The 18,651-nt window shown below is 49.3% G+C and overlaps 1 protein-coding gene across 1 annotated transcript in view; it reads right to left on the bottom strand.

Annotated features, from left to right (window-relative positions):
* Positions 1 to 18,651, bottom strand: part of LOC144791022 (putative cation-transporting ATPase 13A4) — a 125,478-nt gene that overhangs the window by 92,690 nt on the left and 14,137 nt on the right. Inside the window, exon 2 of the mRNA XM_078665650.1 lies at positions 5,965 to 6,138. Within this exon, the coding sequence (XP_078521776.1) occupies positions 5,965 to 6,138 (174 nt within the window). The remainder of the gene's footprint in view (positions 1 to 5,964; positions 6,139 to 18,651) is intronic.

Raw genomic sequence — 18,651 nt, 5'->3', positions numbered from 1 at the left:
GAGCAGTTAAAGACACTGTGTATGGAGCAGTTAAAGACACTGAAGCAATGTAAGGAGAAGTGAAAGACCGTGTAGGAAGCAGTTATAGAGGTAGTGTAATGAGCAGTTAAAGAGGTAGTGTAAGGAGCAGTTAAAGAGGTAGTGTAAGGAGCAGTTAAAGAGGCAGTGTAAGGAGCAGTTAAATACAGTGTAAGGAGTGGTTACCGAGGCAGTATAGGGAGCAGGTAAAGACACGTTGTAACGAGCAGTTAAAGACAGTGTAAGGAGTGGTTACCGAGGCAGTATAGGGAGCAGGTAAAGACACTTTGTAACGAGCAGTTAAAGACAGTGTAAGGAGTGGTTACCGAGGCAGTATAGGGAGCAGGTAAAGACACTTTGTAACGAGCAGTTAAAGACAGTGTAAGGAGTGGTTACCGAGGCAGTATAGGGAGCAGGTAAAGACACTTTGTAACGAGCAGTTAAAGACAGTGTAAGGAGTGGTTACCGAGGCAGTATAGGGAGCAGGTAAAGACACTTTGTAACGAGCAGTTAAAGACAGTGTAAGGAGTGGTTACCGAGGCAGTGTAAGGAGCAGGTAAAGACACCTTGTAACGAGCAGTTAAAGACAGTGTAAGGAGTGGTTACCGAGGCAGTGTAGGGAGCAGGTAAAGACACTTTGTAACGAGCAGTTAAAGACAGTGTAAGGAGTGGTTACCGAGGCAGTATAGGGAGCAGGTAAAGACACTTTGTAACGAGCAGTTAAAGACAGTGTAAGGAGTGGTTACCGAGGCAGTATAGGGAGCAGGTAAAGACACTTTGTAACGAGCAGTTAAAGACAGTGTAAGGAGTGGTTACCGAGGCAGTATAGGGAGCAGGTAAAGACACTTTGTAACGAGCAGTTAAAGACAGTGTAAGGAGTGGTTACCGAGGCAGTATAGGGAGCAGGTAAAGACACTTTGTAACGAGCAGTTAAAGACAGTGTAAGGAGTGGTTACCGAGGCAGTATAGGGAGCAGGTAAAGACACTTTGTAACGAGCAGTTAAAGACAGTGTAAGGAGTGGTTACCGAGGCAGTATAGGGAGCAGGTAAAGACACTTTGTAACGAGCAGTTAAAGACAGTGTAAGGAGTGGTTACCGAGGCAGTATAGGGAGCAGGTAAAGACACTTTGTAACGAGCAGTTAAAGACAGTGTAAGGAGTGGTTACCGAGGCAGTATAGGGAGCAGGTAAAGACACTTTGTAACGAGCAGTTAAAGACAGTGTAAGGAGTGGTTACTGAGGCAGTGTAAGGAGCAGGTAAAGACACTTTGTAACGAGCAATTAAAGACAGTGTAAGGAGTGGTTACCGAGGCAGTATAGGGAGCAGGTAAAGACACTTTGTAACGAGCAGTTAAAGACAGTGTAAGGAGTGGTTACTGAGGCAGTGTAAGGAGCAGGTAAAGACACTTTGTAACGAGCAATTAAAGACAGTGTAAGGAGTGGTTACCGAGGCAGTATAGGGAGCAGGTAAAGACACTTTGTAACGAGCAGTTAAAGACAGTGTAAGGAGTGGTTACCGAGGCAGTGTAGGGAGCAGGTAAATGCACGGAGTATGAATCAGTTAAAGGGGTAGTGTAAGGAGCAGATAAAGGAACAGCGTGGGAAGCAGTTAGATGGATGATGTAAGGAGCACTTAAAGGGGCTGAATAAGGGGCCATTACAAGGGTGATGTAAGGAGCAAATATTGGGGTGGTGTGAGAGGCAGTAGATGGGTAGTGTAAGAAGCAGTTAAAGTGTTGTTGTAAGGAGCAGTTAAAGGGGCATAGTGTGGGGCCCTTACAGAAGTTATGTAAGGAGCGGTTAAAGGGGTTGTGTATGAAGCAGTTAAAGGAGCAGTGTATGGAGGCGATAAAGAGCGGTGTGAAAGACAGTTAGTGGGGTGATGTAAGGAGCAGTTAAAGGGGTGGAGTAAGGGGCTCTTACAGAAGTGGTGTAAGGGATAGTTAAAGGAGTGGTGGATGAAGCAGTTAAAGGGGATGTCTCAAAAGCAATTGAAGGGGATGTGTAAGGAGCAGTTAAGCAAATCCATGTGCAGAATGGTGTCTGTCATTCCTCTGCGCATTATTAACCAAGCATAGATTGTGGTATTTACGATCTATCTGCAGCTGTTTATTATTAACAATACGTAGATGTGTTATTAACAAACAGCAGATGTGTGTTATTAATGAAGAGAAGATATGTGCTATGAACAAACTACAAATGTGTCTCATTAATGAACGGTGGGTTTTTGTTATTACTCACCAGCAGATGAGAGTTATTAATGAACAGCTGGTGTGCATTATTAATGAACAGTAGATGTGTGTTAATAACAAACCACAAATGTGTGTTATTAATGAACAGCTGGTGTGTGTTATTAATGTACAGTAGATGTGTGTTATTAACAAACCACACATGTGTGCTATTAATGAGTAGCATTTGTGTGTTATTACTCAACAGAATATAAGTGCTATTAATGAACCACCACAAATGTGTGTTAATAATGGGCAACAGGTGTGTGTTATTACTCAACAGAAGATTAGTGCTATTAAAGAACCACCACAAATGAACAGCAGGTGTGTGTTATTACTCAACAGAAGATTAGTGCTATTAAAGAACCACCACAAATGAACAGCAGGTGTGTGTTATTACGCAACAGAAGATGAGCATTATTAACAAACCACAAATGTGTTTTATTAACCAATGGTAGAGCTCAATCTTCACTTTGTCTACCTTGTGTGTTTGCCAGAGGTTTTATGTTTGTAAATGTCGAATTTACTTTCTATGTAAGGTTTAGTTTTAGGAAATTATAAGAATTCTACGCTTAACACCTGTTTGATTACATATCATAGATTAATTCAAAAGATACATCAGCTCATTTTGTTTCATTTTGTGTTTCTAGATATGTGCATCTTGATGTATATTTAACAAGTTTTATGGATGGAGAAAAATTCGCATATTTTAAATCTGATATCAGATAAGCTAGATTTTTCTTCAACCAGCCAATAGTCAGCTTAGTATCAGTGACACTTAGAATCAGGTAGAGCAGCCAGTAGACAGTTAGCGGCATGAGACGGTGCTATGGAGCTAGCCTTAGATGCGTATGGAGCTAGCCTTAGACGCGCATGCAGCTAGCCTTAGACGCGTATGGAGCTAGCCTTAGACGCGTATGGAGCTAGCCTTAGGCGCGTATGGAGCTAGCCTTAGACGCGTATGGAGCTAGCCTTAGACGCGTATGGAGCTAGCCTTAGACGCGTATGGAGCTAGCCTTAGACGCGTATGGAGCTAGCCTTAGACGCGTATGGAGCTAGCCTTAGACGCGTATGGAGCTAGCCTTAGACGCGTATGGCGTTGTGCAGCCGTGTGCCAAGGGTCGATGATACAGGGATTGCCATCCTCCCCTGCCGGCATGGTTGCATCATCAGGGCACTGATCCAAGGTCTGCCCTGGGCGGGCCCTGTTATTATGTGTCTTTACTCGCCCTCACCTGGACACGCGCATGCAGCACCCCTCTGTCTCAATGGTAAACAAACAGCACATGCTTAATTATTATGTGGAGGATAGAGTCTGAAGTTGTGCAATAGTAACAAAGGTGTGACCGCCGGCCTGAACATTGTGATTCTGCAACCACCCTGAAGCCATGTGGAGAATGTGGACCATTGCATTCCAGTGGGGAGAGGCTGGGAATGTACATCACTGACTGAGCTCCAGCACTCACTCATTACACCTCATTAGAACATTGGAACGTTGGGAGCTCCATTGAAAACAATGGAATGCTCCGGGCCTATAATGGCTGGTATAAGCCTGGAGCTCCAACATTCCAATGTTCCTTTGTTCACAGCTCTGGCTACGAACAAAGGCTTCAGGGACCCTGAGGGGATTCCAATCCCCTCACGCTCCCAAAAGGCTTTGTTTTGTTTTGTTACAACATTCTGTCCTCTAGTGACAGAATGTTCTAATAGCCTTATAGCCCTTCGTAGATGGGCTATACCGCTATTAAAGTCCCTCTCCCTTGTTAAAGGCCCTCGCGTTCGGCTCGGGCCTTTAACGCTGGAGAAGGCCTTTAATAGCCGGTATAGCCCTCTACGGTGGGCTATAAGGCTATATTACATGCAGTGCATGGGCCGCCAGTGGTAAAAGATGTGTGAGTGAGCGGCTCAACACAGGAATCAATAGTTTTTTGCACAGAAGCCTTGCATCTTTTACAATCCCGAGGATCAGAGGAGATTGCTTTTAGGGTTCATTACCTTTTGAGGCTGGTGCTCAAGACAAGGAAATGTAAGAGTGAATCTTTTGTGTACTGAGGCCACAGACTCATGTCAATCTGTCTTTGTATTGATTGCACACTTTTGTACTGCAGAACTGCATTGTAATCAAAGTATTTTAGCATTCTTGTTGTCTTATTTTTCAAGCATTACATTAGGAACTGAACCCTCAGGACTGTATTTTATGTGCACTGTGATTTTATTATGGAGGTTCTACTTTAAATGTTTATTTTATGATGTACTGATTTTATATACTTTTATAGTCTTTCCAATGTGACTGAATAAAGTTGATTTGACTTGACTTGACTCAGCCAATGGGAGGCCAAGCTCAGGCTGAGGCAAAGAGGACCAAGATTGTTCACAACTGACTGACTGAGCAAGGGATGAGTGACAAAGTTAGAAAGTACCCGAGTGAACGAGTGTTTGAATGAGTACAGTGAGGAAAAATGAGCATTCAAGAGCAGGAGTGACAGAATGTTTTTTGAGGGAGGCAATACATGAGTGAGTCAGTGGATTAGTAAGTGAATTACTAAGGAAACTACCTAATAAACATTTGAGTGATTGAATGAGCAAAGAAACGAGTGAGTTATTAAGTGAGTGAATGGCTGGGGGAGAGAACTGAAAGAACAAGCAATGGGATGAGCAGACTGGCCAGTGAGTGAATGAATAGGCAATTGAGTCAATTGGCAAGTGACTAAGTGATCAAATAAGTGAATGAGCAAACCAGTAAATGAGTGATGGGTGTAAGGCAAAGTGTGACTGAGTTTAATTGCAAGTGAGTGAGGGTGCTATACAGTGAGTGACCAAGAAATTGACTAAGTGAGAAAAATGAATGAGTGACCAAGTAACAGAATGAGCGAATGAGAGTGTGGGTTAATGAGTGAAGGAATGGTCTCATCAAGAATAGCGAGGGCATGGAACCTTATTTGTACCTGATGTATAACTCCCAGGATAGGTTTTTAATGTGTCGTTTTAGGCTCAATTTATTACCGAATATACTGGCTGACCCACCAGGTTTTACTTTAACAATTGAGCAGAAGGGTGCCTGCGGCTGCGACAATCCGTCTCCGCAGGACACCCTTCATTTTGTCCTTTTATGTCCTTTTTATAAAATGCCTAGATGGAAATTATTGGTACATATTTTAAAAAAGGCAAAGTTCCGCCATGCTAAAACTGCTTTGCTCTTCTTACAAAGAGCAACTGACATGCGTACATTATGCTGCATTATGAATTTTATAAAAGTCTCGGTGAGGTTAAGAAACACAAGAGGACAGGGTTAATCAATGGTCCCAGATAAAATCCTTGTTAACCGGTTTTTATTTGTATTGGTGATTTTAAATGAAGTTTAGATATTTTATTTTATTGAATTCTTTTAAAACTGTATATATGTACTTTTATGATGTTTTTTAATCATTGAATAAAGATTTACTGAACTGAACTGAGTGAAGGAATGAGTATTTGAATAAATGAATGATTAAGCATGTTAGTAAGTGACTGAGTGAGTTAGTGAGTGATTGAAGGTGTCAATCAGTGAGCAAACAAGTCAGGTGAGATATTAAAAAAGTGAATGAGCAAGGCAATACATAAGGGAGTGAGTGATCAAGTGAGTGGGCCTTTAACTGAACACATTGCATTTTCTGACATTACATAAATTACTCTATCAGGGCTGGAGGTCCAGATATGGAGGAAGAGGCAGCGCCACCTACCGTTGACCTGAGTAAGACCACATTGGCTTCCTTCAGGGTGCAGGGGTTGCAGTTCGCCCGCACACTCCACTCTGGCTTCCAGTAGAAGAGCAGGAGGAGGACGCCTGCAGACAGGATGTACCCCGCAACACACAGCGCAATCCAGCCGGCGCTGGCTCTGTACCCAAAGATCTCCTGCGGAAAGAAAGACACACACACGTGTTACGGCCAAAACATGTCACAGCAAAACCTTTATTAAGGGGCATTCGGAAACACTGGCTTCTACTAGCACTACGATCCCCTCCCGGGTGAGTCGTACACTAGAAATACACATAATGGGCCAGATTCACAGAACTAACTTAAGACAAAATCCTAAACTTACTACTTTTGGTATTCACAGAAGTTAGGATTTTGTCTTAAGTTTGTCTTACTACAAACTTAAGACAGACTTAAGACAGACTTAAGACAGAATTAAAACAGACTTAAGACAAACTTATGACTGACTTAAGACAGACTTAAAACAGACTTAAGACAAACTTAAGACAGGCTTAAGACAGACTTAAGACAGACTTAAGACAGAATTAAAACAGACTTAAGACAAACTTATGACAGACTTAAGACAGACTTAAAACAGACTTAAGACAAACTTAAGACAGACTTAAGACAGACTTAAGACAAACTTAAGACAGACTTAAAACAGACTTAAGACAAACTTAAGACAGGCTTAAGACAGACTTAAGACAAACTTAAGACAAAATCCTAATTTAAGTCTGTCTTAAGTTTGTCTTAAAACAGACAAATTTAAGACAAATTCCTAACTTCTGTGAATACCAAAAGTAGTAAGTTTAGGATTTTGTCTTAAGTTAGTTCTGTGAATTGCGCCCATCATAATGTTATATACCATTCCTCCATGATACACATCGTCCTTTGGTTCCCTTTACTCCTTCCGCTTTCTTTTTTAGAGAGATGTTTTAAGATTAATTCATAATCTATGTGTAATAAATAAGATCATATTCGATCCACAATATATGTAAGAAAAATAGTTATGATTGACAAGTTGCAAAGGTGAAGAATTGTAAGATTTCAAGCAGATGCCGGAGTAAATTCTTGAAGGTTTAGGCTTCCCACAGCAGTCAGGTTGCAAAGATATTGGTGGAAATCAAGGGAAATATTCACATGGAAATGGTGCAGCATGGCGCTGCTGCATTTAAAAAATGCAGAGATGCGCTATATTCACAAGAATACAGCGCACCCAGTTGTTTTCCGTTGCACTGGCACTGAAAATAGCTGTCTAGCGCCAACGCAGACGCACTTGCCCCATCATTGCAGGGAATAATTGTTTATGTGGGGAAACATCGTTTACAACGCGGTGTTTACAACACACTACCTTTACCGCGCTGTCATTACAACGCAAGTCATTACTACGACTTGCGCTGGTTGGCGCTGTTGGTTAAGGAATATTGTAATTTTATATTCCAACATCTTCCCTACTGTTACGGGGACTGGTGTTGGAATATAAAATTATAATAATCCTCAATCCGCGCCCTTCAACGCAAGTCGTTGTAACGACTTGTGTTGTAGAAACCGCGTTGTAAAGTACCGCTATCTAAAAGATCGCGTTGTACTGACATACATCCGTTTATGTGCAGGAAGGGACACCTTCCTGCACATAGACACTCTTTAAAGGTGATTTGCTGCTTCTATGTCTGCTGCAGAATACAGTACACAAAGAAGGAGGAAAAACGAGGACAAATAAAAGTGTTTCCTCTTGTTGCATCAATCTTACGCCTGCTCTTGCGTGGCGTTAGTTTTTGGCACCGCCTCAGGTTTGCACATCCTTGTAAATCTTGGGCAGAGTCAAGAAGCAATGGGTGTTGGAACGCCGTCAGCAACACTCATCGCATGCCCCTTTCACGCAGACATCGACTTGAAAAGGTATGATATTTACAAAGTGGCAGTAAGCCACAAATAAATATATACGCTGTAGGGCATTGTGCCACCGGAAGGTTCTCGTCGCTCATTCCCTTGCAAAATGCCCCAAAATTCATTCATCAGGAGATTCTAAGCTATCCGAGGACACGTGTATTTATTCATCCAGTTAATAACAGGAAGCCAAACTTTCACCATTGTCGGCGTGTGAAATGTCCTTGTGAAGTAGCCCTCTCCGTCCCATAGATGCCTCTCCGCTCACCGGGCTCTCAAATGAGGCGAGTGAGGAGTAGCCAAGGGCTAGTAAGACATAGTCCATCAGAGACTACAATAAAAGATGAGATAAAGATGTATCCAGAGGCAACCCAAGAAGAGTTAGCTTCATAGATCCGATGAGATTGAACCTATTATCTCCCTTCTTTTAGGGCCCGGCCCCTGGACCAGGGTGGGTCATATGTCACAGCGTCGAGGTGTACATCGAGCCGCACATATATCAGCTCCCAGTGTCGACACCTTTCTATATTTCAAGGAAGCATACTCCTGAAGCATAGATTTACTCCTCCACATCTACTTACCTTGACTCAACAGTGGTAGCCAACAAAAGTACAGGTCAATATTAAACCTTCCACCCTGTGCCCACCTGCCAAACAGGGCAGCATTGCCCGCCCAGAGGGATGAAATTAACAGAAAGAGGTCAAGCGGGTGCGTTGGCACTGCCAACCCCTGGGTCTGGGCTACCTCACCCCGGATTAGGCTTTCACAGAAAAGCAGTCGGCGTAGGGGAGTTTCAATGCAATTACAGACTTAAGAGAGCTGAAGCGTCACATTCTTGGCACCAGGGATGGGCCTGCCCAAATCCACCTGAGAAACTGGCACAGCAGCCAGTGGCTGGCACCCCAAGAAGGAGCCTGGTGTCTCGCTTCTTCCAGGAAGACCAACCCTGCCTGTGATGCCAGCATTGTGAGCTTCTTGCTGGGATCCCTGCCAGAGTGTCTGGCACCAGATGCCCCGTGCCACACAATCGCGGATCAAGGTCCAGGTGTCCTTTTCACTGGTCACGAAGAACTGTTCACAATCGGCGATCAGTGTTCAAGTCAATAGTAAGGCATGTTATGAACAGATCTATGGGCAAATAGACTTGTTCATTGATTACCAGTTAAGTATGGGTCATAATCTGGCAGACCTCTTGAATATTAATGAAGCAGGTTGCACATTGCAACTCACTCTGGTACATGAAGACCATGATTTGCACTCCCCTCAGTGTTGACTGCAGTGTGACTGCTGTCAACACTGAGGGGAGTGCAACTCCTGGACTGCTCAACACTGAGGGGAGTGCAACTCCTGGACTGCTCAACACTGAGGGGAGTGCAACTCATGGACTGCTCAACACTGAGGGGAGTGCAACTCATGGACTGCTCAACACTGAGGGGAGTGCAACTCATGGACTGCTCAACACTGAGGGGAGTGCAACTCATGGACTGCTCAACACTGAGGGGAGTGCAACTCATGGACTGCACAACACCGAGGGGAGTGCAACTCATGGACTGCTCAACACCGAGGGCGGTGCAACTCATGGACCGCTCAACACTGAGGGGAGTGCAACTCATGGACTGCTCAACACTGAGGGGAGTGCAAATCATGGACTGCTCAACACCGAGGGGAGTGCAACTCATGGACTGCTCAACACCGAGGGGAGTGCAACTCATGGACTGCTCAACACCGGGGGGAGTGCAACTCATGGACTGCTCAACACCGAGAAGAGTGCAACTCATGGACTGCTCAACACCGAGAAAAGTGCAACTCATGGACTGCTCAACACCGAGGGCGGTGCAACTCATGGACCGCTCAACACTGAGGGGAGTGCAACTCATGGACTGCTCAACACCGAGGGCGGTGCAACTCATGGACTGCTCAACACTGAGGGGAGTGCAAATCATGGACTCCTCAACACCGAGGGGAGTGCAACTCATGGACTGCTCAACACCGAGAAAAGTGCAACTCATGGACTGCTCAACACCGAGGGCGGTGCAACTCATGGACCGCTCAACACTGAGGGGAGTGCAACTCATGGACTGCTCAACACTGAGGGGAGTGCAAATCATGGACTGCTCAACACCGAGGGCGGTGCAACTCATGGACCGCTCAACACTGAGGGGAGTGCAACTCATGGACCGCTCAACACTGAGGGGAGTGCAACTCATGGACTGCTCAACACTGAGGGGAGTGCAACTCATGGACTGCTCAACATTGAGGGGAGTGCAACTCATGGACCGCTCAACACCGAGGGGAGTGCAACTCATCGACTGCTCAACACTGAGGGGAGTGCAACTCATGGACTGCTCAACATTGAGGGGAGTGCAACTCATGGACCGCTCAACACCGAGGGGAGTGCAACTCATGGACCGCTCAACACCGAGGGGAGTGCAACTCATGGACCGCTCAACACCGAGGGGAGTGCAACTCAAGGACTGCTCAACACCGAGGGGAGTGCAACTCAAGGACTGCTCAACACCGAGGGGAGTGCAACTCATGGACTCCTCAACACCGAGGGGAGTGCAACTCCTGGACTGCTCAACACCGAGGGGAGTGCAACTCCTGGACTGCTCAACACCGAGGGGAGTGCAACTCATGGACTGCTCAATACCGAGGGCGGTGCAACTCATGGACTGCTCAACACCGAGGGCGGTGCAACTCATGGACCTCTCAACACCGAGGGCGGTGCAACTCATGGACTGCTCAACACCGAGGGCGGTGCAACTCATGGACTGCTCAACACCGAGGGTGGTGCAACTCATGGAATGCTCAACACCGAGGTCCGTGCAACTCATGGACCGCTCAACACCGAGGGGAGTGCAACTCAAGGACTGCTCAACACCGAGGGGAGTGCAACTCATGGACTCCTCAACACCGAGGGGAGTGCAACTCATGGACTGCTCAACACCGAGGGGAGTGCAACTCATGGACCGCTCAACACTGAGGGGAGTGCAACTCATGGACTGCTCAACACTGAGGGGAGTGCAACTCATGGACTGCTCAACACTGAGGGGAGTGCAACTCATGGACTGCTCAACACTGAGGGGAGTGCAACTCATGGACTGCTCAACACTGAGGGGAGTGCAAATCATGGACTGCTCAACACCGAGGGCGGTGCAACTCATGGACTGCTCAACATTGAGGGGAGTGCAACTCATGGACTTCTCAACACCGAGGGGAGTGCAACTCATGGACTGCTCAACACCGAGGGGAGTGCAACTCATGGACCGCTCAACACTGAGGGGAGTGCAACTCATGGACTGCTCAACACTGAGGGGAGTGCAACTCATGGACTGCTCAACATTGAGGGGAGTGCAACTCATGGACCGCTCAACACCGAGGGGAGTGCAACTCATCGACTGCTCAACACTGAGGGGAGTGCAACTCATGGACTGCTCAACATTGAGGGGAGTGCAACTCATGGACCGCTCAACACCGAGGGGAGTGCAACTCATGGACCGCTCAACACCGAGGGGAGTGCAACTCAAGGACTGCTCAACACCGAGGGGAGTGCAACTCAAGGACTGCTCAACACCGAGGGGAGTGCAACTCATGGACTCCTCAACACCGAGGGGAGTGCAACTCCTGGACTGCTCAACACCGAGGGGAGTGCAACTCATGGACTGCTCAACACCGAGGGCGGTGCAACTCATGGACTGCTCAATACCGAGGGCGGTGCAACTCATGGACTGCTCAACACTGAGGGCGGTGCAACTCATGGACTGCTCAATACCGAGGGCGGTGCAACTCATGGACTGCTCAACACCGAGGGCGGTGCAACTCATGGACCTCTCAACACCGAGGGCGGTGCAACTCATGGACTGCTCAACACCGAGGGCGGTGCAACTCATGGACTGCTCAACACCGAGGGTGGTGCAACTCATGGACTGCTCAACACCGAGGTCCGTGCAACTCATGGACCGCTCAACACCGAGGGGAGTGCAACTCAAGGACTGCTCAACACCGAGGGGAGTGCAACTCATGGACTCCTCAACACCGAGGGGAGTGCAACTCCTGGACTGCTCAACACCGAGGGAAGTGCAACTCCTGGACTGCTCAACACCGAGGGGAGTGCAACTCCTGGACTGCTCAACACTGAGGGGAGTGCAACTCATGGACTGCTCAACACCGAGGGGAGTGCAACTCAAGGACTGCTCAACACCGAGGGGAGTGCAACTCATGGACTGCTCAACACCGAGGGGAGTGCAACTCATGGACTGCTCAACACCGAGGGGAGTGCAACTCATGGACTCCTCAACAACGAGGGGAGTGCAACTCATGGACTCCTCAACAACGAGGGGAGTGCAACTCATGGACTGCGCAACACCGAGGGGAGTGCAACTCATGGACTGCTCAACACCGAGGGCGGTGCAACTCAAGGACTGCTCAACACCGAGGGGAGTGCAACTCATGGACTCCTCAACAACGAGGGGAGTGCAACTCCTGGACTGCTCAACACCGAGGGGAGTGCAACTCAAGGACTGCTCAACACTGAGGGGAGTGCAACTCATGGACCGCTCAACACCGAGGGGAGTGCAACTCATGGACTGCTCAACACCGAGAAGAGTGCAACTCATGGACTGCTCAACACCGAGGGGAGTGCAACTCAAGGACTTCTCAACACTGAGGGGAGTGCAACTCATGGACTGCTCAACACCGAGGGGAGTGCAACTCATGGACTGCTCAACACCGAGGGCGGTGCAACTCATGGACTGCTCAACACAGAGGGCGGTGCAACTCATGGACTGCTCAACACAGAGGGCGGTGCAACTCATGGACTGCTCAACACCGAGGGGAGTGCAACTCAAGGACTGCTCAACACAGAGGGCGGTGCAACTCATGGACTGCTCAACACCGAGGGGAGTGCAACTCAAGGACTGCTCAACACTGAGGGGAGTGCAACTCATGGACTGCTCAACACCGAGGGGAGTGCAACTCATGGACCGCTCAACACCGAGGGGAGTGCAACTCATGGACCGCTCAACACCGAGGGGAGTGCAACTCATGGACTGCTCAACACCGAGGGGAGTGCAAATCATGGACTGCTCAACACCGAGGGGAGTGCAACTCATGGACTGCTCAATACCGAGGGGAGTGCAACTCATGGACTGCTCAACACCGAGGGGAGTGCAACTCATGGACTGCTCAACACCGAGGGCGGTGCAACTCATGGACTGCTCAATACCGAGGGCGGTGCAACTCATGGACTGCTCAACACCGAGGGCGGTGCAACTCATGGACTGCTCAACACCAAGGGCGGTGCAACTCATGGACTGCTCAACACCGAGGGGAGTGCAACTCAAGGACTTCTCAACACCGAGGGGAGTGCAACTCAAGGACTGCTCAACACCGAGGGGAGTGCAACTCATGGACCGCTCAACACCGAGGGGAGTGCAACTCATGGACTGCTCAACACCGAGGGGAGTGCAACTCATGGACCGCTCAACACTGAGGGGAGTGCAACTCAAGGACTGCTCAACACCGAGGGGAGTGCAACTCATGGACCGCTCAACACCGAGGGGAGTGCAACTCATGGACTGCTCAACACCGAGGGGAGTGCAACTCAAGGACTTCTCAACACCGAGGGGAGTGCAACTCATGGACCGCTCAACACCGAGGGGAGTGCAACTCATGGACCGCTCAACACCGAGGGGAGTGCAACTCATGGACTGCGCAACACCGAGGGGAGTGCAACTCATGGACTGCTCAACACCGAGGGGAGTGCAACTCAAGGACTGCTCAACACTGAGGGGAGTGCAACTCATGGACCGCTCAACACCGAGGGGAGTGCAACTCAAGGACTGCTCAACACCGAGGGGAGTGCAACTCCTGGACTGCTCAACACCGAGGGGAGTGCAACTCATGGACCGCTCAACACCGAGGGGAGTGCAACTCATGGACCGCTCAACACCGAGGGGAGTGCAACTCATGGACCGCTCAACACCGAGGGGAGTGCAACTCATGGACTGCTCAACACCGAGGGGAGTGCAACTCATGGACTGCTCAACACCGAGGGGAGTGCAACTCATGGACTGCTCAACACCGAGGGCGGTGCAACTCATGGACTGCTCAACACAGAGGGCGGTGCAACTCATGGACTGCTCAACACCGAGGGGAGTGCAACTCATGGACTGCTCAATACCGAGGGCGGTGCAACTCATGGACTGCTCAACACCGAGGGCGGTGCAACTCATGGACTGCTCAACACCAAGGGCGGTGCAACTCATGGACTGCTCAACACCGAGGGGAGTGCAACTCAAGGACTTCTCAACACCGAGGGGAGTGCAACTCAAGGACTGCTCAACACCGAGGGGAGTGCAACTCAAGGACTGCTCAACACCGAGGGGAGTGCAACTCATGGACTGCTCAACACCGAGGGCGGCGCAACTCATGGACTGCTCAACACCGGGGGGAGTGCAACTCAAGGACTGCTCAACACCGAGGGGAGTGCAACTCAAGGACTGCTCAACACCGAGGGGAGTGCAACTCAAGGACTGTTCAACACCGAGGGGAGTGCAACTCATGGACCGCTCAACACTGAGGGGAGTGCAAATCATGGACCGCTCAACACTGAGGGGAGTGCAACTCATGGACTGCTCAACACCGGGGGGAGTGCAACTCATGGACCGCTCAACACTGAGGGGAGTGCAACTCAAGGACCGCTCAACACCGAGGGGATTGCAACTCAAGGACTTCTCAACACCGAGGGGAGTGCAACTCAAGGACTGCTCAACACCGAGGGGAGTGCAACTCATGGACCGCTCAACACCGAGGGGAGTGCAACTCATGGACTGCTCAACACTGAGAGGAGTGCAACTCAAGGACTGCTCAACACCGAGGGGATTGCAACTCAAGGACTTCTCAACACCGAGGGGAGTGCAACTCATGGACCGCTCAACACTGAGAGGAGTGCAACTCAAGGACTGCTCAACACCGAGGGGATTGCAACTCAAGGACTTCTCAACACTGAGGGGAGTGCAACTCATGGACCGCTCAACACTGAGGGGAGTGCAACTCATGGACCGCTCAACACCGAGGGGAGTGCAAATCATGGACTGCTCAACACCGAGGGGAGTGCAACTCATGGACTGCTCAACACCGAGGGGAGTGCAAATCATGGACTGCGCAACACCGAGGGCAGTGCAACTCATGGACCGCTCAACACCGAGGGGAGTGCAAATCATGGACTGCTCAACACCGAGGGGAGTGCAACTCATGGACTGCTCAACACCGAGGGGAGTGCAACTCATGGACTGCGCAACACCGAGGGGAGTGCAACTCATGGACTGCGCAACACCGAGGGGAGTGCAACTCATGGACTGCGCAACACCGAGGGGAGTGCAACTCATGGACTGCGCAACACCGAGGGGAGTGCAACTCATGGACTGCGCAACACTGAGGGCAGTGCAACTCATGGACTGCGCAACACCGAGGGGAGTGCAACTCATGGACTGCGCAACACCGAGGGGAGTGCAACTCATGGACTGCTCAACACTGAGGGGAGTGCAACTCAAGGACTGCTCAACACCGAGGGGAGTGCAACTCATGGACCGCTCAACACTGAGGGGAGTGCAACTCATCGACTGCGCAACACCGAGGGGAGTGCAACTCATGGACTGCTCAACACCGAGGGGAGTGCAACTCAAGGACTGCTCAACACCGAGAAGAGTGCAACTCGTGGACTGCTCAACACCGAGGGGAGTGCAACTCATGGACTGCTCAACACCGAGGGGAGTGCAACTCAAGGACTGCTCAACACCGAGAAGAGTGCAACTCGTGGACTGCTCAACACCGAGGGGAGTGCAACTCATGGACTGCTCAACACCGAGGGGAGTGCAACTCAAGGACTGCTCAACACCGAGAAGAGTGCAACTCGTGGACTGCTCAACACCGAGGGGAGTGCAACTCGTGGACTGCTCAACACCGAGGGGAGTGCAACTCATGGACTGCTCAACACCGAGGGGATTGCAACTCAAGGACTTCTCAACACCGAGGGGAGTGCAACTCATGGACTGCTCAACAACGGGGGGAGTGCAACTCATGGACCGCTCAACACCGTGGGCGGTGCAACTCATGGACTGCTCAACACCGAGGGCGGTGCAACTCATGGACTGCTCAACACCGAGGGGAGTGCAACTCATGGACTGTTCAACACTGAGGGGAGTGCAACTCATGGACTGCTCAACACCGAGGGGAGTGCAACTCATGGACTGCGCAACACCGAGGGGAGTGCAACTCATGGACTGCTCAACACCGAGGGGAGTGCAACTCATGGACTGCTCAACACCGAGGGGAGTGCAACTCATGGACTGCTCAACACTGAGGGGAGTGCAACTCATGGACTGCTCAACACTGAGGGGAGTGCAACTCATGGACTGCTCAACACTGAGGGGAGTGCAAATCATGGACTGCTCAACACCGAGGGGAGTGCAACTCATGGACTGCTCAACACCGAGGGGAGTGCAACTCATGGACTGCTCAACACCGAGAAGAGTGCAACTCATGGACTGCTCAACACCGAGAAAAGTGCAACTCATGGACTGCTCAACACCGAGGGCAGTGCCACTCATGGACTGCTCAACACCGAGAAGAGTGCAACTCATGGACCTCTCAACACCGAGGGCAGTGCCACTCATGGACTGCATGTACCATGATGCAAAGGAGCAAGCATTTCTGGGATGTTATGTAGTGTCCGGCCACACACTTTCCCTGTCCATACTGAGTTTCATAACCTCCTCTCCATTCATCACACATTCCTAATGTTCCTTTTTGTAAAAAAAAGTATTCTGACCCATTGATTACACCTCATCTGGCCCAAGCCGGAGAGTACGGCTGGAGCCAGAGAGTACGGCCTGGGTGCGGAGAGTACGTCTCGGTGTGGAGATTCCGGCCCGATTCACTACGGCAATCTGAGACAAAAGACTAACTTTCTGTTTTTTGGAATTCACAGAGGTCATTTACGAGCCCTCTGTTGCTTTTGTGAATCAGGCCCATTGTGTGTGCCATAAAGATAGGAGGATGAAGACAAAAATCACAACTTTGCAGACTCTTGCTCAGGAACACACGTGAATGAAGGTTGATCTCTTTCCACAACTGCAGCTGGAGGCCCTCTGATGGTCCACTGGAATTATCCATCGTTGTGCAGATGTGCAAGATATTGTCACACACTGGAGAGGGGGGAAAGTGACTATACAGAAGACATCTTTCAGGATTATATAATTAAACGTAGAAGGGAGGGTCTAATTGTCTCAATCTTCAGGAGCAAAACCCGCGGCACCTCATGTGATGTTCCCCAAATTCTTCAATTGGAATGGGGCATTGAGAGGGCCTCCCAGCCTCCTCTCTGTCAGTGTTGGCCTCAATGAAGTTTACTTCACCTCAATCCTTTGCTGTCCCAGGATCCTGAAGGATCTATAAGCCCTTTACTTGGACCGCGTATGGTGGCACAGGCAGTCAACAAAGGCCCATTCACACTCAAACGTCATCTCCGGCAAGCTTTAGAATTTACATAATCCCGCAGTCTTTGTTCTCTGTTTGGTGCTAGATAGCTCCAGGCGGTGTGGGCGACTCGCTGGAACCTGACTTCCAGGACCGCGGAGGACCACAGCTCCAGATGGAAGCCGTACCCTCAACGGGCTTGGAAACCTCTCAACCAATCGCGTTTGGTGACCCTGAGGGAGGATTGTGGGAGAGCGCTCTCTGAGCAAGGGATGGCGTTAAAGGTCACAACCAAAGTTCTCCATGTGGGCTCCTGAGGGTCAAGACTGAAGGGGGTTCATTTTAATTAAATTAGAATGTTTTGTTGAGTCTTTGATACAGCTCAGACTCACAGTCCAGACTCCAAGGATTGGTGGAAAGCTTCATAAAGAGCATATTTCATTGTAGAATGAGGCTGGTGCCAGAGACAAATCCTTTGATTGGCTAAAACATGTTCTAGAAGAAAGAGAACAGGTGGCCTTCATTCCTCCTCTTAACCGCGGTGCCAATTCTGCCGCGGTTCAGCGGCTTTAATGAGTAGGCGGGTCAGCGTCGGCCAACGGACGTGCGCAGCACTAGCGAGGTAGTGCTTGCGACGGCCGTTGGCCGACGGGAGCATGTAAGGGGTTAACCCCTTGTTCCAGCGACTCAGTGTAGGTTCCACAAGGATCTTCGCTTACCCCCGGTCCTACTAACACATCGGCGGCCATGACGGCTAAACTCGTTAGGCTTCGTGACATACGCGGATGACACCCAAACTCCTTGTAAGTTAGATCACCACACACCAGCAGCAAAGGAAATGTTTCATAACTGCACAAGTGTGGTTGCTGGTTGGATCAGCCAGAGGTGACTGAAATTTAACTCAAACAACCCAGCGTTGCAGATCGTGGGAGGGTCCCCTCCGCATGCACGGGCGCTACATGTCTTAGGCAAATGCCCTAAATTGTTGCTACCGTTAAATCCACCTGCCTGTTTTTGTTATGTGAAACTTCTAAAGAAAATCCTACCTCTATACCATCCATCAACAGATGCACTGTGGTTTGGGCAACTGTAGAATCCCGCATAAATTAGAGCACCTCTCCCTAGCTAGGGCTATGCAACCATCATATCAGGAAACCGGAAGTGATCAGCCAGGATGCTGATAGGACAAAGGCCGAGCTTGCGTGTTCCACAATCTGAAAAAAACAGAACTGGTCCCTATAGAAAAAGAGAGGAGTTTAAATGCCCTTGTAGGAGCAGGAGAATGCCATATTTAAAGAAATATGCAAC

This window comes from Lissotriton helveticus, chromosome 11, assembly GCF_964261635.1.
Source record: "Lissotriton helveticus chromosome 11, aLisHel1.1, whole genome shotgun sequence".
Taxonomy (NCBI): domain Eukaryota; kingdom Metazoa; phylum Chordata; class Amphibia; order Caudata; family Salamandridae; genus Lissotriton; species Lissotriton helveticus.
Note: the sequence above shows the minus strand (reverse complement) of the source record. Positions and strands in the feature narration are given on the sequence as shown.